General features: G+C 42.7%; 1 protein-coding gene across 2 annotated transcripts in view; it reads left to right on the top strand.

Annotated features, from left to right (window-relative positions):
- ate1 (arginyltransferase 1) overlaps positions 1 to 21,610 on the top strand; it is a 60,476-nt gene extending 38,866 nt beyond the window's left edge. For both annotated transcript variants that reach the window (XM_008298681.1, XM_008298607.1), the window contains exons 11-12: positions 10,845 to 10,965; positions 18,902 to 21,610. In XM_008298681.1, the coding sequence (XP_008296903.1) occupies positions 10,845 to 10,965; positions 18,902 to 19,080 (300 nt within the window). In that variant the 3' untranslated portion in view covers positions 19,081 to 21,610. The remainder of the gene's footprint in view (positions 1 to 10,844; positions 10,966 to 18,901) is intronic.
- Positions 21,611 to 25,997: the final 4,387 nt, after the last annotated feature.

Genomic DNA, 25,997 nt, shown 5'->3' with positions numbered 1-25,997 from the left:
GTGTGTGTGTGTGTGTGTGTGTGTGTGTGTGTGTGTGTGTGTGTGTGTGTGTTGAATGTTGATCACAGTGTTTGTCTGAGAACTTGGTTACCACAGCACCTAACCCCTCCTCGCACTGGTATTTACTACCCCAACCCCCATATCTGCTCTTGTGTGTTTGCCATTGCAGCGTCTTGTTCACAACCTCCCCACTTCTTCCTATTTTACCCTTGGGGAGGAACACAGAACAAGGGTGAGAAGGTTGCCCAGTTCCCACCTTTGGGCTCTCACAATCCCACAGAAACACACACTCTTAGCATATGCACAGTGTCTCGCTCTATTGTCTGATTTGCATGTGAGCCCAAGTAATTCATTAATGCACAGACATACTGTGGAATTGTTGAGGTCGCTAAGATGGGGAGCCCCAAAACTCTGCTGTTATTGTGTTGAAGGTTTACTGGGTTTCTGGATCTGAGTCCTGCTTCTTGCTTCTTTAAGAACCAAAACACCAAGCACTTGAACCCTGCTGGACACCACTCAAAGCCCTTGAACACTACTCCTTCTCTCCATTTTGCCCACCTTAACCCCCCCCCTTTCCCCTTGCCACTTCTTGTAGGAGATCTCTGTACCCATCATTTTCTGAAACCATGTCCACACTAATGTAGATACCTTTAAAAACATTTCCGTTCCCTCCATTTGGGCCATTTGGAAACAACATTGACGAAGCTAAAAACTGAGGGAAAAGAATACATTTTGTTGTTTATTGTTTCATGATTATAACTTGGACTGGAAAGGTTTAGAGAAAAGTCTGACAATGCCAAGTATGTAAACTTTAAACTTGAGAGCTGTGATTTCAGTGTCTGTGTTAATAAATAAATAAAGGCCTGAATGTCGGTGAAAGCTTTAAAGGGCTTATTTAACACAGAATGCTAAAAGGAACGTTTAAACAATTTCAAACCAGTTTCTCCACTGTGATATTTCACACAGTTGCTCATACAGTGCTCTCATTCCCTGAGGAGCAATAGAACTGCATTGTTTATGCAACTGACACCAGCAGCATCGTGAAAGGCTTTTTTAAAAATGATGCCTCTATATAGTGCTCATAGACATTCTGCAGTTTTTAAGACTGGTTGTAAGGTAACACTTTCTTAAGTCTCTACCTGAGCTTGTCTTTTGTCTGTTCTGCCCCCTCTTGACATCCTCATGGTTACATGGATTTGTTTGCATAAAGCCACAAACTTCTGCGTTTCTATTTTGGAATATTCTTGAATTCTCAGGTGGGAGGAGAGTCCTTTATTGCCAGGTCACACTTTGCATGCGCAGGGGAACAGCTCCATGTGAGATTTGTTGAAAAGTCTTAGCACTGCCAAAGGCTGTGCATGGTCCTGTAGGGCAGCCTTAAAGGGTCCTCGAAGACTTGGAGTCCAGCCAGGACCAGGGGGCTGCCTGGCCAGTGTCAGACCCTCTCCTTTGTTCTCAAAGCTGGGACTGAGCGTCCCACAGAGTCTTGCTGGTTTGGCTGGTGGGTTCAGGATTTGACGTGACATCCTGCCCCTGGCTCCTGTCCCTGGTCCTTTGGCCCTCCCTTGCCCTCTCTCGCTCTCTGATGTTGAGCTGTAGAGAGCAGAAGGTGAAGCTGTTGGAGGCTAAATGAGACCAAAGGTCTTGGCCCTTCTGCCACTCTTCTTTTTTTCATGATGCCTCTCATGTGTTAAAGCTAACAGTCATCTAAATTGCCTGCCTCTAGTGACTTTAGTCAGACTCACAGAGACTTTCTGGATTAGAAAGCTGAATTCTCTGGCTTGATGATGTAAGCGTGAAATGGTATGCAGTGTATTTCCAGCTTATTTGGATGGATTGTGGTCAAATGTGAACACTGGAAGTGGACACGCAGTGTTTCCAAAGCATGCTGCAGCCTTCAGATATTGTTTGACTGCATACTCAGTAAAATTCTGCCATTTTACGCTAGGATTGTATCTGGATGCCACCATAATTTATAGATTTTTCCCAAGCACCTGTGTTGGGGGAGTTCAACTCTGCAGTAGGATTTGTGATATCTGTTAAAACCATAAACAAGTGCTTTGACCTGCGCACCAACTCACAGGTATTTCTTTCCCTATTTAGAATAGAACAGAATAGAATGCCTTTATTGTCACTATACACAAGTACAATGAGATTAAGAGCAGCTCCTTCAGTGCCATACATAATAAAGTACAAAATAAAGAGCAAAAAAATGAAAAATAGAAGAGATTTATTCTGTTGTCCTCCAATAACTGCACTGTTCAGCTTCAGCAGCTTGCAAAATGTACTGTTAACTTTCATTTTATACATTTCCACTTTTTTTATTTTAGCCAGAACAAAGAGCAGATCCATGCCACATTGTAGCGTTTTTCCATTTCTTCGCAGATGTATGCCCAGGCACTTGTCAGTGTAAGTTACTTTTAAGTTTTGAATAAGCAGACTTTGATGATAACAAATGAGGCGTTCACCCACTTGGCTTCACCAATCTAGTACCTGGTCTTAACATTTCGAGCACTGTTCAAGTGTGGCACACATGCGCACACACACACTTGCAGAATACACACACATAGAAAGAATACCCAGTTAGACCCTCTTGGTGAGGGAGTGAGAGAGTTACATGAAGTGGCTCTTAGCCTTGTTATTATTGTTCACAGTTAAAGAATGTCTCGCTCTGAGCCCAGGAAACCATTACATTTTCCACAGAGAAGAAGAAAGACGAAGTGAGTAAAATGAGTGAAAAGAGGAGGAAGAGGACAGATGGAGAAGAAAAAAAAGGAGTGACAAAATGTGTGCCAAATGAGAAAAGGAGGCAAGATAAAAAGGATTATTCGTTTCCTGGCGGTACTTCTCTGACTTTTAAAGAGCCCTTTCGCGGCAGCTGCACCTCCGTTCCCTTTCAACCCAACTCCTCCTCGCTCACAAACAACAAACACTGTCAGGGAGCCGGTCAGTTCTCTAGCAACAGCCAGCAGTTTTCCACACGGCCCAAGCTTTTGAATTCAGTGGACCTGAAATTAATCCATCCAGGTGTCAGCCCACTGTGTGGAAGAATATGTTTGAATACAACCGATGAAAGAATTTGATGTTGGTTTCAGCCTGTTGCTGCTATGCTAATGTTTCCCTTAATCAGTGTGTGCCTCTGGGCTTTTCTGTCACCTGCTGCATGAGCTTAGTTCACATGACATCAATTAGACATGACAAAGTGCCTCTTAACACAACGACTGGACCTCATTTTCTCAGGGCACACACATACACACCTGCATACAGATGTTTTTCAAAGCTAAACAATGATTCATTCAAAAGTTGTTGTTTTTTTCATGCACGTAGTTGTTTTTCTCAATAATTTAAATTCACTTCAATAGCCTAAAGGGAAAACAACATTCACCTTTTTTAATCACTGCATCTATAACCAGAGGTGTGTATTAATGTAATGTATCTGCGCTCAAACATCCCGTCTCCTCTCCAGGTACACAGCGGCAGGTTGTGACATGCTAAAAGGCTCCAAGCCACTGCTATCAGGACTCTGCGTGCATGTTATTTTCACTCAAGGGGCCCAATCAGACAGTGTGTTATGTGTGACCTCACATTCCCTGTGTCACTTGATGAACATCTGGGCAGATTAAGAGTGACAGTGAGTGAATTTGAGAAATCTAGAAGTGGGTTATTCCCACACAGACCCTCATCCCCGTGTATCATGCTACAGTACACAGCTTTGTTTTTGGGGAACCAATGGATTTGTTCATGAGGGCATTGCTTTCTTATGTATTTTTGTTTATTATTGTTGCGCTCCTGGCATAAACATTATCCCGCTTTGGTGGATTTTGCTAAGTTATATTGAAAAGCTTTGCCATGAACAACAGTGTTTATGTGGAACTGCCTGCGCTTCACATGCTACAGGTCCAGGCACAGTACAGCCTCCCCCCTTTCTTCTCTTTCTTTGCCTTCTTTTTGTTTCCATTCTTCTTTCAGCAACTGTTCAAGAAACCCAGCCACCATGCTGGTTGGGATGAAAGATTGATAGAGAGGGAAGGGATCGGACTTAAGAAAGTTTCAACTGATTCTATTCAGAGATACAAACAAACAAACAAAAAAACACAGCAACACATTTTCATTCGTACAATGAGCAAGAGTGATATCTACTTTTTGCAGTAGTTGAAGTCCCATTTCTCTACTTGTCACCTACATGCACAGATGTAGAAAGTCATGATTGCTCGAATAGAGTTGGTATGGAGTTACCGTGGCAGCTGCAATGCTATGTGGAGTGGCCTTTCTCATGTGTTTTCTGTAATAGTTGTATTTTTTTCTCTTTCTCCTTGGCCAGTGTTCTTTTCCTGAGATGAAGCAACCTTCACTTGGTTTATAGAAGGTATTATTCCACTATGCTGGTAGCAATACCTTCCAGCAATCCTCACGTTAAAAACCTGTGCCCATCAAAATAAGATCAAACCCAACCAGGCCCATTTTCACCCTCTCCGTGAAATTTATAGGCTAAAGCATAGCCCTTGTTGATGCCTTCCAGCTCTCCCCTCCCCCTACCTTAAATTGAAGCCTTTCTGACAGCAACAGCATTGTTTGATTTAGCTTGACAGGAGACCACCAACAGTGCACCTCTCAGCAGAAACATTTGTTTAAAGTTTTTGATAATTTTTCTTCTCTTTCATGCCTCATCATCTCTTTTTTCCCCCCCTTCTGCCTTGCCACGGTTGTGTTTTTAACAAATCATTAACAGGTTACAGCATGGTCTGAGGGCAGCCACTGCTTGGCACCCCCCAGGAGGAGTGCTGACAGGGTGAGGGTCTGAGGGAGCAGAGTTCAAGGGGTCGGGTCAGGTGATTCAGTCGTACTGCTAGTGGAAGGACAGAGTTGGGGGGAAGCGGGTGGCAGGAGGGTATGAGTGAGGGGGAGGTCACAGGGGCAAAAATGAGAGTTTGGAGATGGTGTCATGCTGAGCAGATCCAGAGCCATCTAGCTGCCAGCCTGAGGTGTTTGCCTTGCCATTAACTTCTCCACTATTTATTTTCAAACCTGCTGCAGCTGCACCGCTTTGTCTGAAACGCCTGGTTTCTTCTTGGCAAGGGAATGCATTCAGATCTTTGATAAGCACTACTGGACAGAATGAGCTGCTCTCATAAAGACAAATAGACGTGTAGACTTAGAGTGTGGGTGGAGGTCTTGGGTTTGGTCTTGCAGTTAGAAGTCTGAGGTGGAGTTTTAAGACCAAGATTAGGGGCTGCGGCTCTGACTGCAAGTCAGTAATCTGTGATCTGTGTCAGACAGGCATAACGGCTCGCCTGCCCATAAAGACCAGAGGAGATAAAGAGATAAAAGTGCCCAGTCTGTGAGCTGATGCCCATAAAAGCGCTGCCATTGGTTCTCTGGGGCTTCGCCGAAATGTGATCCTGTAAAAATATTTTCTCCTCATTAACCTGTCATCCGTGGAGCCGTGACGCATAGCCCGGTGAGGGAGTGCTGGGACAGAGAGAGGGGTGGGTGGAAGGAATTGTGGAGGTTGTCTTGGGGCCCAGGAGGGAGACTTACCAGCCTGGATGCTTTATATGAAGGTTGTCCTGTGGTAATGTGTTGAGTAGGGTGAAAAGGCCTTGGCAGTCCCCGTGTGTTTAAATGGCAGCAGTTAGCGTAAATCTCACTAAACGCAAACTCCAGACGTGTTCAGAGCCCTCGCACACAGACCTCAACACGCACACACACAAATGCATATGTATGGGTTGTCACAGACGGTGATGAAGGTAGGCCTGCATGGGCCGCTATTCTGAGCTTGTTTGGACTTGTCTTTCAGTGGTGCCGTTAGTCCAGCCTGCTTTAGCGGTATTTGTCTAGCTGCATGTGTGTTTCTGTGAGCGCGCTGTTTACATGTGTCCATCAGCAGCCAGAGGCCCTGCAGCCATGCCCCCTTGTCTGAGCAGAATGTATGTGTGTCAACAGGCTCAGGACGATAAAGGGGATGTATTGTGAGAGCTATATGTTTGGGAGAGAGTATGGATGTAGGGATCAGGGCCTGTGTTTATTGGTTTTCGGCAAAGACTGCCTGAGTGTGACCCTGGGTCAGTGTGCTGGCCCGGGCCAACCTAGGTTAGCTCTGTCGGGCTCTGGGTCACACTAGGCCTCTTTGTATACCCTCTAAATTCAGGCTTGTCCTGGTTGTCAACCAACTGAATACCATACTGCGAAGACACCATGTTTGTCCGTTTGGGTCAAATGTCCATTTCTTTCTGAGAGTGCTTGACCAATATGTAATCCTGACATAATATCCCATTCACTATTGTGTTCATGCTTGACCTACTATATTATATAAAACAGACTCTCTTTTGTATGGCATGTTATTTTTGGATAATATATCGTTTGCCAGAGCCAAACAGAGCAAGGTCTAACATCAGTGACCTCATCTATTCTGTGACCACCCTTACATCACACTCTTGGAGCCACTCTGTCTCATGGTGAGGTAGGTGTTATCTGTTGACCAACAGATTACCATATAACTCAATGCTGTCTTCAGATTTTAGCTGCACTGATAGTGTTATTGAGAACAGACTCATTGAAAGTGCATTAAGACACGCTTTGCACAGTGCCTGACTTGTGCTCACACACACATACATTGGTACCTCAGCAGGGGTAGGGTGCATTAAAACTCAAATGGAGATATGAGCAGGAAATCAACAGCAGATGTGGTTGTAAAGTAATGCAGATGGAGGCAGGGAAACCCTCTTACTAGGACACTAAGTCCACCTCCTGCCTTTTGGTGTGGCAAGCCTGAAAGAGAATCACTTTGAACCATGACACTGCTGTGCAACTGCAGAGCAGCGAGTGATCTCATCCTTAGAAAGTCTGTCTCTGATGCAGCATGTGATAATACCTTAGTAAGTGAGTGGATTGCTGCATTTTATTATATTGTGAGTAATATTCCATGCAAACCCACTTTGCTGTTTCCAGAAGCATAAAACACCTAACTTCATTTGCTCCAGTGGATGTGTTGTGATACAGACAGGACTGACGTTTTTTCTATTGCAGCAGCGAAATGTTTAAAGTTTAATGATGTAGACTCTGTCAGAAATTGGGTGTTGTGAATTTGTTTTTGCTTAATGAAATCAATGTTTTACTTTTTTTTTTGACAACCTGGGGATATAAAGGAGGCTTCTTGTTGATTTTCCTTTTTTTAATAAAAGTTCTCTCCACTCTGAACATAGCAAATTCATTTGTCTGCTTCTTCGTCAGGCTGGGAGGAAGAAAAGAAACAGAAGGCAAAAGAGGTGTAGATTTTCATGAGGATTCCTTGGCTGCAGTGAAGCACTCCATTTATGGGTCTGATTAATTGCTTTTCATATAAATCATAGGTATGGGCCTGGGGCTTTGCTCCCTATCTTGAGGTGTGTGAGAAACCAAGACAGAAATGGGGGAAAGGTTGCAAAAAGAAAGAGAGACAAGGTGACAGTGTTTGAGTGACTGAGTTGGTAATAAAGTTCACTCTGACAGCAGGGCCTCTGCTATCTGTATGTGTGTAAAGTCTGTGTGGCCTGAAAAGAATGAGTGATGCCGTGTCACTGAGGGGCTTGCAGTGATAATAGATCTGCAAAATATTGTGTAACTCTATGTCAAGCCCTGTGGAGATATGTGTTTATTTAGTTTAGATGATTGAGGCTGTGTAATTGTTTACACTGGGGCAGCTTGTTATTCAAATGAGGTTGAGTAATTTTCCTCTCTGCCTTGTTAAAGTTCAGTTTATTGGGAAACCTGCACTGTAGCAGATTGCTTTCCTGTAACCAGTGACCCCTGCACATTAATTAACAAGCATGCTGCAAAACAACAGATTAAAATGACTGAGAGACTTCTCTCACTTGTAAATGTTCAGTCTTCATTTTGTTGGAGTTCTTCCCCTTTATGTGACTACTGTTAAATGCAGTTCTAAATTTCTCCACTCATCTGTCTGTTTTCTCTCATCTCAATCCCCTCTGTATCTCTTTCCAAGCCCTCCTTTTTCATCCTTGGCTTGGAGCATCCTCCCTGAGTGCGGGGCCCCTCCATCCTGGCACTCAGACTGCTCCTATCGCTTCCATCAGCTCGCCTCAGTCCATGTCTCGGTGACGTTAAATACCATCCCTTTGCTCATCTGCACCTAATTTTCTCTCATCACTCTCTGTCTCCCTCCTATCTCCTGCTCATTTCCCACACCTCTGATGGCAGCCAAGTCTATCCGCTGAAGTTTGCACATGCTTCCTTCTTTCCACACTAGTTCTTTTTTTTTGTATCCTCCATCTCTCTTTCTGTCTCTCTAAATGAGCCTTTCAGAGATTGTCAGTCATCGGCATCACCTCTGTATCCGCCTGAGCACGGAGACGAGCGAAGGATAGAGGGATGGTGACTGATTGGTTTGTGTGGGAGAATTTAAGCAGTTACAAAGGGAGTAACAGGGCCTCTGAAGACAGGAGGACCGACCAAAAAAGATTTTCTTCATATGGGAAGCCCTATTCTGGGCCACCACAGGCATCTGTCAAGCAAAAAACATACATCTACACACACACACACACACACACACAAATCTTATCACATGGCTTTCTGGCAATTTACAGAGTCCCGACGTCCCTTTCTGTGGCCTCTTTACGCCACGTGCTGAGCTAACAGCCACTCAGGAACATAGATTTGTAATAATAGGCCATTTTAGTTCCAGCTATTAGATTGGTTGTTGCACTCCGCAGTCAGGCTTCTCTCTCTCAAGAATCTTAAGTTTCAGGAAACCATTGCTGCATTCTCTGCTGGTATGAGTAACCGTTAGATAAAGAGATGGATATTGCGAGCGAGCTGATGCAGAAGCCGAAAACGCAAAGCTGAGAGCGAGCCAAGGAAGCTGCAGGGATTGCTGTGAATTACAGGGCTTTCGAGCCAACCTGTGGAAGCAAAAATAAGAGGGAAGATAAAGCAAGTCAGTGGCAAGCTCAGTCTTCACATCCAATCCAATAAATAAAAAAAGTTGACAGATAAGTGGTGGCAAACCAAGCTTTTCTTTTGCTTCTTTCTTCGTTTCTCTCTCGTCTGTCCAGACCACTAATAGCTGTGTCCTCTCATACTCTTCATCCTTTCTCCTTTTCAGGGGGGGAATTGAGGAATTGTGCCTGCGCCATGACCAGACTCGGTGTCTCATTTTGGTCAGATAGGCCTCTCTGTCTGAAACTTTTACAGCACAGGGTTGTGTATATCATTTTGAAATGTAAACACAAAATACAGGCTTGCAGAAATCCAGAATCTACTTTATTATTTTTATGAATACACGCTGGTACAAGCTGCAGGCACAAAAACACAGCTCCTTTTCTGTACTGCATAATAATCCACTGGCCCGTTCTTATATGTTTTCATTCTTCCATCTCTCACTTTTTTAAAACTTTCAAGCTGCCTCTATTCACACCTCTGTTTCTTCCTCTGCCTGTGCTTCTACGCATTCAGGTTGAGTTGCAGTGTCAGGGTGCAGAGGCCTGTAGCAGGAAGTATGCATGTCTGCTGCCAGGCAGGTGTGTCTTCTGCATATAGAGGTGTGTCTCAATATTGTGTTGAAGGAGCCTTTAGAGGTGAGGTAGAGTGTGAGAGTGTCAAGCTAATTGTGCTGACAGTTGTAGAAGGCAGCATCTGATGAGTTGGTGTGTCCACTGCAGCTACGAATGCGTAGGATTCCACGTCCATCCATCTGTTCGCAGAAGCACTTAAAGCTTTTGCTTATTCTAAATTCCTTTTTCTCTTTACTACATATATGTTGGTGTTGACATTTACATTTTTTTTGCTCGAGTGGGTGAATTCAGTGGTTTTTTCCCCCCTTTTAGTTATTGTGTGGCAGACACAGATGCACCTTGAAAGTAGTGTTTACCGATCAGTGTATTCCACAAATTCTTCATTTTTTTCTCTCTTTTTTTTTTTAAAGTGATGAAGTAGCCCAGTCCATACACTTATATTTTCCATATAGGCCCGCTGACAGACAGCTCGTGGTCAGAGAGCTTGTGTAACAATATTTTCCAGGGATGGTATTTCCTTTGTCTTGCTTATTTTGAATTCTTTACGACGACTGTGTTTTTCTGTTCTAAGTTTAATCACTCAGCACTTTCTGACCTCAACTGTGTATGTAAAGTATGTTCCTTAAATGCTCAAGTCTTTGTCCTACAGTTTAATGCCATATAAACTACAAATGTTGTTGTGTGTGTGTGTGTTGCGAGCCTTGCGAGCCTTCTACAGGCGACTGCTTGTTTACAGAGCTTTCTCAGCAGTTTGTATTTGTTTGGCGCAGTGTGATAGAACACAGATCCCTGATAATGGAGTCTCCTTCTCCTCCTCTCATTTTTCTGTTCATTCAGCCTCTTAGTCGTTTTTTTTTTTCTCGCGCTTTTTTTCCGTGCCTTGCAGCTGTTTTTGTTCAGCTTGGTTTACTTTACATCCAAAATGTTAGGTCAAATACAGACTTGCACCCATTTCACAAGCATACAATACAATATGCTGGTGTGTTTACATTTCCTGCTCAGCGCTGCAGACAGTGCAACGCTCCTGACACAGAGAAGCACTGCTCAAACAAAGAACCTTAACAAAGTTTGATCCGAGTCTCAACCCTCATCTTGACCCCAGGGTTCAGTTTACAACATGTCAAAGTGTTGACTTGATAGTGTCACAACTGCTGTGGTGTTGCTGTGGTTGCAACTAATATTGAAGTTTTTAAGTCAATTACTTAAACTAGGTGTGAGAAATGGTAAAGATCTTAAGCAATTTAATTTCTGGCAATATTAAGAAATAGTTGGAAATTCTTCAACATGTAGGCATTGTTAATCTCTTACTCTTTCTGTCTCTTTCTTATTCCCCAGGGTCAGTACAGGCCTTCAGACCTCCTGTGCCCAGAAACCTTTGTCTGGGTACCGATAGAGCGATGCCTACCCCAGCTTGAGAACTCCCGCTATGCTCGTTTCAACCAGGATCCTGATGCAGGTACAACTAAAAATACTCCCTCCAACTCCACTGTTATCACACGTGTTTAAACCGATGAACCCTTAAGCAGCTTCAGGGCGTTTTTTGCTCCTGTCACATGTCGGCTCATTTTTACCTACAACATAGAGTCCTGCGCCTCTATGGAAACAGCACAACCATGGCTACAAGTAGAGGGGGCTCAAAAATGTACAACATTTTTCCAAGTACTCACAGGTGTTACCAGTACTGGGAAAAAAATGGTGGTTCTGCATACCATAGATGTTTTACTACTTGCATTTCTTTTTTACAACTTCTATAAACTAGCTGATTTTGCACTACTCTGCACATCAATTCTAGACAGATATTTCACCATGCTGACAACTTGCTCCTCTGTATACCATTTTTGAACCATGCTACATTTGTTTTGTTGATCAAGTATGTTTTATTTTTTCTCACAATCTCTCTTTCCATCACCTTTCTGCTCTGTGTAAACACAGCCTTCAGTTTGCCTGAAATGTAACTTGAATTTTTGTCACGACTTTTGGTCATAGAGGAATCACTCATGGCTTCTTGCTTGCTCTGAGGAGAGCAGAATCTTTTTTTTCTTTCAGGATGTAGTGCGACAGTTTATTTTTGGTGAGGTGATTTTGAATAAATTTTGTGATTTTTAATTGGAGGACCATCTGACTACTGAAAATGTATTGATTCTTTCTGTTTTCACAGTTTCTGACTCTGATAAATGGTGCAATTTTGGGAATTTGTTTTAAAACAAAAGTTATGTCTTTTAAACCAACAGGTGGATCTAAGGTTTAGATAGTTAATGCAACAAAAGGAACAGCATGTTTCCCTTAGATTTGCATGCATTTCTAACATTACAAGCATACTGACCTGCCACGGCGAGCTTCCTTTTTTTTTCTTGTACGTGCTCTTCTGGACGAACCTATAAACTTTGTATTAGCATCTGATCAGGTTGCACTGTGATGATGTATTGAAATCTGTGGGTTTTCTTCAAAGCAGCGCACAGTTGCTGAACAGGGGTAAACAGGGGGGCCTTCCCCATGATCCTTTAGCCTGGCCAGAGTAGAGCCAACTTTGTCATTATGGTAGAACCTTGTTGTCATTAGGTGAATTGTGATACCAGTGGTAATAAACCACACACAGAAGGTAGACTGGCAGACACCCATCGCCTGACCTGGCCGAATGAGAGATGAGGACCATAATGTTTAATAATAGTTTAATACGTGTGTTTGAAAGTTTTGAAAACAGAGGTTTTCGAATTATTTGAGGTGCATAGCCAGGAGGACTCATACATTTTATGCCTCATTATTTTTTAAGTCTGCTTCTGCTTCCTCTCCTGTGATGGGTTTACCTGTCTGTGCACATTTCATTTAGACTGACACAGTCCAGTGGGTATACTGCTTAGCTTTAAAAGGCAAACGTACCAATCTAATATGTTTACTATACACTGTATTACAGAAAATGTTGTAGAAAAAGGATTGGTGGCATGTGTAAGAGTTGTGCTTGTAGCTAAATATGCATACATAATCTGAGTTGTTGAGTGTACAGAGGCCAGCCATCTCCGGTTCACTCTTCCTCATTAATCTGCATCACCAAACAGGCACCAGACAGGAAAGAGCCACTGATCAACAGTAATTGGATATGTGAGAGGACAAGAATTTGATTGTCAAATAGACCAGGACTGATACATCGGGAGTAAGAGAGGCAGTAATAGACAGAGGAAGAGACGGGGGGGACATGCGATAAAAATGTTTTTATGGCAAAGGGAAATGAAATGGTTGTATGCTGGCACCAGAAGAGAGAGAAGTACAGTAAAATGGAAGACAGATTGATGTGGAGTTGAAGGAGGAAGGAGGAATGTATGGATGTGGAGAGACAGAAGTAAGACTTTGTTGTAGTGAGGTCATTCTTGGGCTCTGTGCCATGCAGAGAGGTTAAAACCGATGCAATTGATGAACTTCAAAGTAAAACTGTTCTCCTGCTCAGAGCAAATCACCCACATTCCTCTTTCCTTTGTCCCTTGTATCGGGAATCAGATTGTGTGACGAGGTGAAGTTAGTGGGCATTGAGTTCACTCATTGCTGATTTACCCGCTTGCTTTAGTCGTTAAATTAAATGTTGGTGAAAGCACCACACCCATGAGAAATAAGGGCATTTAAAAGACCATTAGTTGGCTGCTCATTTACAACACTTTGATTAACAGCTTAGCCAGTGGTAGGTCTGACCTTTTCTTGTCAATCTTGCCACTAATCCCTGAGTAGGCACAAATTACTGAGGACAAAATAGAGGTCTCACAGTTGGCAAGTTTCACTGTGGCCAGTGTATGTTTGTGTGTCTGTGGTTCTTGTGGTGCCTCCATTCCTGAGTGGACTGTTGATCTTGGACAGGGCTGGGCATTATTTCAGGCCTAGCTGTCCAAACGCAGTGTCATTACATTTCAGGGCTAGCTGTCTTGATGGTTAACTCTCAGGTCTGTTGCCAAGCTATGTGGCTGAACTGCGAATAAAGAGGTTCTATGCCAGACTAATGGTCGTATGGAGGTTTCTGTCTCCTCCAAAAACAACAGCCAGTGGTCAGCCAGTCACCAGGTCAGTCTGCCCCGTGTCACTGTCAGTGTAGTAGCATGGCACGCTGTCAGTATCTGTGGCCGAGCCCTAATTTGCAGTTTGTTAATGTGTGGCTTGTTTTTGGCCCAAGTAAAGGCATGTTGAAATGTACTTTAAAGTCCTGGGGAAGTCCTGACTGTATGCAGTTATGTGGGAATCTTCCTTGTGTCTTTTAGGAACTAACTATCCGTTGCAGTTTGATTAATTTAGCAGTAGTGGGCACAAAATTCAAATATTGGTAATTATGGCAGTTTGTACTCTGATTGCCTTACTGTGGATGAATGAAGAGTGGCAAACTATGTCTACTCTTTAACAACTTTGGTGTAGTTGGGGTATCGAGGTATGAACACAGGACCTCTGGAGGTAATCTGTTACTTACTAATATTAAAATTATGCTTTATTTGTTCATTGATTAGAATATGAAATGCTTTTTAAGTTTTGCTAGTAGTTTATGGAATGAATTTGACTTGTCTTAATATTTTTTGTATCTATGAGAGTTAGTGGTGAGCTGTCAAAATTGAATCTAACCAAAATAACAATTACTCACACAATCTCCAGTCTTGGCACAAGATGACAATAAAGCTTTCCATTCTTGAACCTGAACCTGAAAACAAGGTTTCTTGGTCAAAATGTAAAAATGATCAAAATGGCAACAAATATTAATTTTCACTAAAACTTTCAGCAAAACCTTCTTCCAACTCTGTCTTGTTGTAAGGTGCTACCTCAGACTCCCAGCCTTACCCAAGCTCACTCGTGTGCTGGGTGAGCACTCAGACTGTAAGGGTGACCTGGTTACAGTACTGTCCTAATGAGGTGTGTAAAGACGACTAATGTAAAGTTTACACTACTCACTCTACAACAGACTTACATTGATTACATGCCTGCTGCAGACACATCGCGGGCCCAAGGGTCTCGTTGAGGCTCCTCACAAATGTACATGACATGTGTGCATACTCAGACACATGCACTGCGAACAGCACATATGTAGTATCTCTCGCACACTTAAAATCAGTGTTTGCTTGACAGAGAGAGAAGTAGGGGCATTGGCCGCTGAGCAGTATAAACATTTGCAAAAATGTGAGACCCAAGTACTCACCCTCTGGACCTTAAGTGCGTCTGGCAGGCGCCAACCCACATGTACTTACTTCTGTATCGCATACAGGCACTTATATAAAGTTGTAGTTCATAAAATGTCATCTGATATTTGTTTTCTCGTCCTCTTGACTTCTTTTACATCTCTGACAGGCACATGCTCTCGTTATATGAAGCTGATTGACTTCAATCCACACTATCTGTGCTTTCAGCCCAGCAAAGTTGGTTTGAGATAAAGCGCTACCCTGATAGCACCCATCCATTACCCCCAAGCCTCTTGCCTTCTTCACTTTATTTTTTTTACATTTTTATTTCACCTTTATTTAACCAGGAAAAGGCTGATTGAGATTAAAAATCTAATTTTCAAGAGTGTGCTGGCCAAGACAGGCAGCAGCACAACTGACAGACAGACAAGGTCACAATAGCATCCACACAGACATCATTACTCATAATACATGGTGAGAGTACATTTAGAAGATAAGGAATCAACATAGCAGCTTTCTAGCTCTTACATTATACACTTTCATATCTTGTTTCACTGTCAGAGCCACTCTTCACTTTCTCTTCACTAGGCTTTGTGCTCCTCAGCCTTGACAGATGCTAATGTTCCTATACAGGATAGAGCAAAGATTGCATTCCTCTGTTTTCTGTTTTCTAATGCACAATATAGGTTTTTTTTTTTTTTTTTTTTTAAACCAACTCTCATGCACTTTTACTTCTAAAGAATGTTTCCCTCATTTTAATGACAATAATAGCGATAGTATCCTTTGTAACCAAAGGAAGTTCTCTTATTGCCTTCTTTACTTTGGAGGTCAGAATTCACGGTCAGCTACAAAGATTCAAGGTCTCGCTGCGAACACAAGGGCTTGAACCCAGGTCTTGCAGTCAAAGAGGAGTCTTCTCACATGCTACAACACCATTTTGGCCTTTCTCTTTTCAAACTTAAGCCCTATTTGGGATTTGCGACATTGGGTCACAGGATGTGGTCATAACCTGATGGCCTACCTTTGACTAGCATCCGGTGTTAAGCATGTGTTTAGAAATTTTGAGATGGATAGGAAGAGAGAGTGGAACGTGGCGAAGTGTCAAGGACTGCATCCTCAGCCCTGACCCTCTCACTCCCTGACCGACCCTGACCACTCCTCCTCCCCCTGACCCTTAATCTTCAACGCGAAGGGGCTGTGACCTCAGAGCAGCGTGTCACTGAACGTCCGGTGGGCCTGACAGCAACGGGGTCTGGAGCTGCTCAAAATGAGAAGAGGCACTGAAGTGAATGAAGAAGAAAAGGAAAGTTGTTTATGAGAGGAGCGGATGTTTGGATTGCCTTGAGTAAGAGAGAAAGATGGGGCCTCTGCTCAGCATTACTGCTGCAGTTAATAGACCATCTTGAAACTACACGATATTGTCCACTGTGTTCTGTAAAATGTTCACTCCTTAATATCTTCACAAGGCAACAGTGTTGCACAAGTATAAGTGGGCTGTCTCCCTGATGAAGAACACAGGGAGACACGTAGTCCACAGCCTGAAGGAAACTTACGTTGGGAAACATCAGACGTTTAAACACTTTCACTTTCATCCCATCAAGAAACATTAATTCTTCATGCACCAAAATGTTGTGCAAGTTACATAACATGTTTACATCTTTTAAAATCTATTTCCCCCCCACATGGTGAGACTTAACATACTGCTGATTTTCCTCATTTAAAAGTTTATATCAACCATTCTTCAATTATGTGACTCAGCAGTTTTTTGAGACGAGGGGGAAAACATGGTGGTTAGGGCATTACTGAGCAGGGAAATGAGACTAATACATAAAACATGAATCCACAGTGTGGTTTCAAAATTGTAGCTGAAGTATGAAAATATCTTTATGGAGATGGGGGTGTGAGAGCTAAGGAGCCTCAGGGCTTCATGCTTATACCCAGCTCTCTTCTTTCTTTTGGCTTGCTTTTCTGGTAGTGTCTGTGCAAGTAGAAACATAGTTGGGACATTCATCTACTGCATGTCTACATAAACATGGTAGGATCTTAAAATTTGAAAAATTCAGACTCTGCTTTTAAAAATCAAAAGGTGTACCTCGTTTAAATTTGGCTGACATCCCCATTAAAGTAGTCTTCTTGTGCAGTGATTCACCCCGCAATGCCAGAATAGTATCAGAACTTTTTGATCATCCTTCGTACATTGCCCCTAGCAAGTTGATCACATCCAAGGTCCAGTCGGAGTGCCTTTGAGGTCTTTGTAAAAAAAATAAGGTTCGCTTTTAGAGAAAAGATGTTTGCAGCATCAATGTTTTTTCTCTCCACTTTCTTGTTTTTTCAGTTGTTGGGGAGATTAGGTTGGATTTGGCAGAACTATGGCGAATGTTTTAGGAAATGAGCAGAAATATGTGCACTCACATTATTAGTACCACCTGAGCCCTCAGCTGTTAGCCACATGGATGTTGTCGGGGAGGACTGGTGGTGGTGAAAGGGAAGCCCTGAGCTCCGTTAATACCACATCTAACTGGCTCCTGTTTGACTGATGTGTCGCCATTGGCCTGGCAAGTGAGGCCTCTCCACCCTGCCACCTGGCCTGAAGTTTATTTTCATCTTCTTGGATAGGCCACATCAGGCTCGCTTCACACAATAGAGGCTGAATGGATGAAGTATTGTGTTGAGTATGGAGGCGATTTGTATTTTACATGGAAAGATGTGCATCTTGTGTTATAGGCTTATGCAGTCGGTGAAACAGCAGAATTCTTGGAAAGATGAGCTAATGAGATATTTAAAAACATTTTAGGAGCTATTAGAGTGACCAGAGAGCTGACTATTTAAGAAGTTTTAAAACTATTAAGAAGACTTATATTGCACATAGTGTTTTCATCAAACTGAGTCTCTGACAGATCCTCCTGCCAACATCGGTACCAGAAACTGCTGCTACTGATGGAACTGCCGCTGTGTGTACCACAGTAAACAAGCATTTTATCAGTTTCATACATCCCATCCCTGAACATAATCCCCCTGTCTAAAATGAGTGCTCCATATGACCGCATTTTTTGTTGCAGATGAAGAAGTGAATCCTGACTCTTCGCCTGCACAGAATGCAAACAGGCACGAAAGCTGGTTCTGCAGTGGACTCAATGTCCTGACAGGCTGGAGTTTGTGCAACCGGCAACAATGAGGAAATCGCAATGAGGAAAAATAGTGAAATGTGACATAACTGTAGCAAAAAAGGCAAACTCACTAAATCAGTCACTTTGACTCATTACACATACTGTTGCACAGTGTGCTGAGGCAGAATTGACTCCTTTTTATGAAAAAGTATGACATTTGTTAAGAGTGCTGTTCAAAAAATTGATTTTTAGCTGAATTTCTGCCTTTATGTCTTATAAAACATATAATAAATCGTTATGTTCCAATGATGGCAACAAAAAGGCCTTTCTTTTTAAATATATATTTTTAATGCCTTCTTTTAAGGAGTCGTAGTGGGGTGATACATGAATTGTGCAGAAAGAGAGCAGAGGAATGACATGCAGCTTGCTGGAAAGCAGAACCAGAGACTCGCTGCTCCAGGCGTTCTTGCCCATGTGGTATGCACCCTAGCCACTAGGCTAACACGTCGCTCCGAGTCTTTATTTTCTGTCCAGAATGGGAAGTCGCTGAGTGCTCACCTTGGGTTTTTGGACCTGCTTGCATTCATACCTGTGTACAGTATATTTGGGTTAGGTTGGCCCGGTTTTTGCTCCCTGCTGCGCTACCCCTTGCATGTCCTCTTGGCGCCAGCTGTGGGCAGCTTGGCTCAGCCTCTCACTCCTGGAGGCTGCGGTTTCTGCGTCAGAGCGAGGGTCAACATTTTTCACCCTTTTTTCCATCCGACTCTCCAGAGGACCGTTCCTAGCTTCTGAACACACACTTTTGAGATTAGCGCTGTTTTTACTGGTCTGATGGGAGCTGGCAGTGTATGACACGGGATCTAATGAGATGCTGAGTTTGGCAAGGCAGCAGGGAGCAAGGCCCTGTAAACAAGGCCAACTAACTAGCCTGCTCACGCACCACCATGACTCCAGGTTTAGGGCATGGGGGAATTAGATCTGAGGGGGGAAAATGCTTTCTGCTCCTCCAACAACTTCTCGGAATAATGGTGTAACCCTGCCAAGTCACTCAAAGGTTAACTCAAATGAGCGAGGGGAAATAGGGACACTGTTTATTGTGCGTGATGTGTCTCCACTGGTCCTTATTGTATCCTCATATGTGCCTGTCTAGGAGATGCTCGGGTGCTGAAGGATGTGGGCCGAGCTCTGGTGCTATACAGACGAACCGTCATGCCCTATGCAGCCTACTCCCGCAAACGCAAGGGCTCCAGCGACGAGACGGAGGTGCAGCAGTACGCCGGCTTGGTTGGCCAGGACTGTGCCGAAAGGATCTTGCTCTTTCGCTCCTAAATGTGCAGTGTCACACCACTGCACCTTTTAATACACGTAAATACACACTGTCTGTTTCTGTTTAAATATGTCTGCGTGTCTCCTCACTGTCTATGAAAGTGCTTTCTGCTGCCTCTCCCTGTAGTCTCACCACATGCACTACACGTACTGGAACAATGCAGTAGCCAGTTACTATCTACTGCATATATGTATGTAGCCATTCACCCACTGGCCTCATTCACACTTATTTTATGAGTTCAATTTTAATAGTCAGTGAATCCTGCTGCATCAGTATATATTTTTTGCGCATCCCATCACTGGCTTGCTACAGGGACCAGTCCCCTGAATGTTATTTTCATATCTTGTATCCATACTTTAGATTTTTTTTTTTTTGCACCATCTTTAATTTTGTATGCTTAAGTATATGCTGTTTAATTAGTTTCAGAACTTGTGCATATAAAAAAATGAGGGGAGGTGCACGTGATATGAGTGCAGAAAACAATATCTGCAAGTGGAAAACCCCCTTTGCAAAGAAGCATTTCTAGTGAAGCACAGAACGGTATTCATGGGCAGAAAAGCCTCCCCACGCGCTTGAACTCATATATTTGACTTAAATAAAAACTACAGTGTAGAAATACTCGAATAGGTAAAAGTCCTGCATTCAATTTTTTACACAAGTAAAAGTGCAAAAGTGTTATCATTGAAATATTGTACTTTCCAACAATAATCAGAACTTATTTGTTAATTATATTTTGTTCTTTAAAAAAAATGCAATCTTTGTTTCTGAATTATAGTACAATAGAAGTATACAATATCAGAAGAAGGAAATACTTAAGTAAAATACAAGTACCCTAAAATTGTACTTAACTACAGTACTTGAGTATACGTGCATAGTCACTTTACTCCACTCTGCTCTGACTTGTTTGTATAAATCACTGAGCATGCTTTGGATCTTGAATGACATTTATGACAGCCCCCTTCATGATGGAAGGCAAGTACACGTTTATTACACTTAGTGTTTAATGTGTTTTATAAATGGTGGGAAACCGCATTCTAGCATGTTCAATTATAATATTTCCCTTTACCTTGAAGCAAGAAATTTTCATGACTCTAGGAAGCTGTGGGGTCCTGCAGGGCTCCACTATTTTGGATTGATAATAACAAGAAAAGCTGGTGTTTAACACCATTTGATTTATTAGTCAGTAACAATCATTACAACTCATGCCGCCAATCAAGAGCAGTTATCGGTCGCTGTCTCTGCCTACAAATTCTCCAAACTCAATTTGACGAGTGAGCAGGTGAAGTTGCGAGTGCATGGTGAGCGATGTGCTTTATTTCACATACTTCATTTCTCTTCCACATACTGTTCTGTGCTCCTATCATGTTCACGTCCCCATTTTGTTTTCCTATGTGCACGGTTTGTGAGATCACTCAGCACCATATACGTTCTGATGTTATTAAAGAGCATCTAGCTACACGCAACGGACAGCTCTCCTCTTAACTGACACGGGTTTGAATTACGTCAGCATCGCCACTTAAAGAGCATGTTCTGAATGTACAGTGATTTTGAAGGTGGTTTTCACTTGCTTGCATTACATCCCAACACCTCAAGCTGACTCAAACAATACCACAACATTGTGAAGAAGTTATCACTCGAGTCTCTGTGAAGCAAAGCCACAGTTTTCAATGTTTTTTTGTTATATTTATAGTTATGTGTGCTTTTGTTTTAATATCGACACTGTTATTTTTGGTTAAACCAAATAAAGGGGTTATATAGTCTCTCTGCTCAGAGTTGCTGGCTTTTTTAATTAAGCAACACAACCCTGATTCCACTGGCAAAGGGATTTTGGAAACATGGAAATAATATGTCAAGAGTCTCCTTTGCTGGCACAAGTGGTGTAACTTTTCACACATACAGTAGTAAGTATATATCTTCCAAAACACATGCACACTCAGAGATAAGTGCTTTAGTTGGACTTGTTGAATATGAACAAGTAACAGGTGTTAGATATACGAGCTGGCAGAACACAAATTTGAATGGCTTCCTGCCCCCAAGCAGAGTGTCAACAGCAGCCCAGCTCACAGCCAGGACAGGACTCGGTTGAGCTCTTGTTAGCAGCCAGACTTCTGCTCTTAAAGCACAGATACATTATATGTGCTTTTAATTATGCAAGAAGCATGGTCTTGGCAGAAACGTGGCATCTTAAAGCTACTTCTATAAACTTTGGTGTTATCACGACTTGGATTTTAATCAGAAACTCTACTAGGCATCAGAGACGTTAATGCCGTTGGTGAAGTGAAGCTTCCTGTTGGGGCTTCCCGTCCTCTCAGGCTCAATTGTTAGAACCAGATTAATACAGTTTATAATTTGCACCCTTTATTCATTTATCTTCTTCTTGTCAAGTCACAAATGAGTAAAATCTGAACACAGATATGTACACAGTCAGCCTAACTCAATCCTCCATTATTTGTTTTTTTCTTGAGAAATCCATATGTATTAATAATGAAGGCAAAACTGGACTAAAAGTTTGGAATTAAAAGTTTCATGAGACGTTTCTGACCACCATTATTGCTGTAATGTATTGTTTTCATGTGTGGGGCCCAAGTTGCAACCTCCAGGCCTGAAGATGAAGACAAAAAATCTGCAGTTCCTGTATTGGCCTCTTGAAGATGGCTCAAGCGAGTTAATCCCCATAGAACGCCCTGTTTTAAATGTCCAACTTTATAGCAGACATCAACATGTTTAGATCCTGGTGCAAAAAACTGTTTTGGTCTCAGTAGCTAATTTCCTTTTTATGACAACTGTATAAAGGTTGAGTTTTTATGTAACTCACCCATTTAGATTGGATAAATGTTTAAATTATGCATAATTAAGGGTATTGCTGCTTTGAGTGAAAGATGCTTACCTTTACAGAAAGGTTCAAGGCCCAGAGATTTTTTTTAATGGCTGGAGTCACCACACACAGCTTTAGATCCACTGTTCATGAAACCTATGGGTGACATCACAGAGTGTTTGTCGGTCTTCATATACAGTGAGTGACGGGAGATGTGATAGACATTGCATCCAGTGAATTCACACACATTAACGCATCGTCAGAAGCGGCGAAGAACACAGCAAACTAGTAAACATCTACCTAAAATGTCATGAAAAAATGGCTTTGCAAATTTGTGATAAAGGGAAAGGGGGGCAAGGTGGCAGAAGGTGCAAGAGGGACATTAAATCTGGCACATGCTGACCTAGTGTGCAAACTAACTAAATAGCAACAGTTTTTTTTTCCAGAGCGGCAGACTCACATTCATGGTTACAATGCAGATAGAAGCTGCAAGTAATCAGTTAACAACGTACATTGTCATAGTATGTGTAATTTTTGGTTGTGATGGCAGGATAGTGATAGGATACTATATGAGTGAGTGTTCTCATATAGTAAATATTTTGAAAGTGGTTCGTACTTCTTTGTGAACTGCGCAATCACCTTAAGAACCTAAAATGACACCATGATATGCATTAATTGGTTGTGTTTGTCCTCAGAAACTGACCCTACAGACACCAGTAAAGGTAGAGCCTGGACAAAGAATGTTGACATTTAGCTAACTGGCATATTTAATATGTGATAGACCCCCCCCCCATCCCTGTCCCATCCAGTGCACAATCACGAACATGAAATGAACAGGACACACTGGGATAGTGTTGTGTGGATCAGTCAGAGCCACTTTGGTTCCCATTTACAGAGCCAGGGCTGTGGACCAACACCGGATTGTTTTTCAGCCCACACACAGAGCAGACGACTAGCGGACCGTGAGGTGATATTTGCTGAATTGGACAAAAAGTGTATTGGATTAGAATCACACAGCCCACCTTTCAGTCCATGAACAGTACGGGGCAAGGTATCAAGTTGTGGAGTAAAGTCAGCAGAAGAGAGAGAAAAAAAAAACAAAGATGTCAAGTTTGGAGGTGAAACTAAACATACATGATGATGCCACCGCCATGATCTCAACATCAACTGTGCCCAGTGAATGTGCTTTTTTAAATCTTCCTGCATACGTACGTGTATTTCTTGGATATTTAGCCAAGCTGTGAACGCCATATCCAGCTGGGTGACTCCCCTGTTCTTCTGGATTCTCTCCTAGAGTCATACAATCATGCAACTAACTGAGTGCAAAAGTGTAACCACAGACTGGTAAGTGTCAGCTTAACCCCGTACTAGACTTGTGTTTGTGCAGCAGCTGTGCTCTCCAGTGTGGCCTGACCTGCCACACATTTAACCAGCCTGCCTGTCTGCACCCAATCTTGAGAAAACAGTGTAGAGAGTCAGTCTCTCCAATTTAAACTCAACCTGGGCTTAAGAGCAGTCTGTGTCCTCAGGAATTAAAATGGATTGACAGGCTAATTCTCCAAGAAGGGAACACTGACACTGGCTGGTCGCCATGTTGAATTCACTGTTTCTCTCCCACATTAGGCATGCTTCCCCTTGGACTTAATGCGCGCACACACACCGGCAGACACTCACACACTCCTGGCAGTGTCACAAATACTTAGTCTTGGTGGACGGCACACATAAGGACATGTGCCAGTGCTGTGGTGGACCTCCTTCTGTCAAAACAAGTGGCCTGGACCAGTCGGGTGCTTTATAATGAGTCCATAATGCTGCAAGACTCAGCATGGCAGGGTTTGGACTGTACTCTGATATATAATTGTGTCACTGTTCATAATTCTTATTAAATATGAGCTCTGGAGTGACCACACTGCCGCCGAAATACTGCTCAGCCAAAGGTCAGCTTTTAAAGACTAAAGAGGCCTGCAGAGACAGCTTTATCTCTAGGTCAGACCTGAGTCACAAAGATGGTTTAAATAATCTCTGCAGTTTATTTTAGACTGCGTTGGTGCCAAATGGATGGGGTCTGTCATACTGGAAAACACAGAGGCTTCCAAAAAGCAGAAAATGTGACTCCACAGTGAGATAACATTTACACTAGAGAAAAGCTTTGAAGAAAAATGAAATAGTCTGAAGATATACGCCTATGTGAGAGGATGTTTGGAAGTTAAAAGCAGTAGAAATCTCAGTAAAAGAAATGGAGGAGTGGAATTTTAAGTGCAAAAAGCAGCTGAAGTTTAACAGCTGAAAGCATTTTAACATTACATTTCTAGCCCAGTTGAATTGTTCATTTGTATGGAAGCACTGAAAGTAGTTGAAGAGGCAGCTCAAGACTCAAGCTAAAATGTAATTTGACATGTAATCCATTGGAAGCTTAGATGGAGAAAATAACTTAAAATATCAGTTGAGAGGTAAAGAAATTGAAGCAATTGAAATTCCAATTAAAGTTGCTTGGCCAGAAAGGGTGTCTTGCTGATAATCACTAGCGGTTATGTAAGCAGCGATTGCAGTTTAAATGTTAAATTAATCATTTATTAGAAGCTTCTGGTGTCTCCTCCATGTTCCATATCAGATTTGTCCTCCTCCCCTCCACTTGCCGCTATCTGCTGCAGCTCCACACATGTACTGCGGCCGGATGAAAATGCCACAGGATCCACAGAGGAAAGAGGACGTGTCAGCGTGAAATAGCACGGAAAGGGGGGAAAGCATCAGCTGTAAATGACGAAAAAGAGACTCCGGTACCTGAGGTTTTCCCTTTTTTCCCCCCCAACATGTAATCCAAGTTTTGCATGTGGAATCAAGTCAGATAAAGATGGAATAATATCCCTCAGCTGTTTACGTAAAAGCCTCTAAATGTTACATGCTGCTTTCATGGGTATTATTTGCTTTTGTGGGAAATAAGAGGGAAAACGTGTTTAGGAAAAGAGCTGATTTTTATCTATTTTTAAGTGTTCGTTTCCCCTTATGGACAGAACATGCACGGTGCCAGGGGATGGAGCTGAAGCGTCGTCCACCAGCATCCCTGTGATCACATCTCCTGTGTGCATGTTGCATCTAAAGGGGCTATTACATGATGCTTGTCTTCCTGTTTGTACGTTTGAAACTGTCTGTAGGCAGGGAACTGTTTGATGTCTCTCCTTTTTGGTCCTTCACCAAGTTAATCTTTCTACTTTGCACGCAAGCTTTGTTTCATTGTACCCGTGGGTGAATGTAAACACTGCCTCTGCCCACAGTATGTAGTATGTGTGTGTGTTTTTATGTGTTTACTCTTGTTGGCCCTCGGCTGTGTGGGTTGATTGTTTGGATTGGCTCGCCATAAGGACAGTGTGAATTTACATGTTTGTTTTTTTTATACTCTCTCATGCTCACTCCTCTGTCCAACCGCTGCATGTACATGTGTGTTGTTTGTTCCATTGTGATGTAGACGTGTATTATAGGCGCATGTTTGTACTGGCACCCACGCTGGGCCCCCCAGACCAGCGGAAGCTCCCAGGCAGAGGAAGTGCCGGGCTCCTTTGTGAACAAGGCCCCCTCCCGGATTAAGCGTATCGCACCCTAAATGCAGGCCCTTTCTCTTGGGGATTATCTAAAGGCCAGGGGGGCGCCTACTCCCACTGGGGCCCTGTCACCCAAATTCAACACTCTGTCACTGGACCGCTCCCTAGATCTCTCGCTAGGATACAGGACATGAGGGGAGACATTGTCCCCCCAGAGACAAAGCTAAAGTGATTAGCCTGAGTTATTAAGGGACCATAGAAAATGCATTTTGACATGGGGCTTCGAGTTGATCCCACTCGCTGTTGGACACGGTGAAAATATTCACAAGCGTCAGGTTGTTGTGTACATATGTTTAGGGATTCCGAAGCCAAGCATAAACCGTTTAAGCTCTGTTGATTTATTTGCAAAATGTTTCAAATTCATTGCATGTGTGACACTACTGTGGCAGTAATGTGCACTTCATCAGGACATAAAGGAGAAAACAGTAGAATAAATAAAGCCCTCTTAATAGATTTGATTTATATTGATGGTCAATTGCTTTGTGAGGCTCATTGATTAAAAGTTACA

The sequence above is a fragment of the Stegastes partitus genome, unplaced genomic scaffold, assembly GCF_000690725.1.
Source record: "Stegastes partitus isolate 25-593 unplaced genomic scaffold, Stegastes_partitus-1.0.2 Scaffold1, whole genome shotgun sequence".
NCBI lineage: Eukaryota > Metazoa > Chordata > Actinopteri > Pomacentridae > Stegastes > Stegastes partitus.
Note: the sequence above shows the minus strand (reverse complement) of the source record. Positions and strands in the feature narration are given on the sequence as shown.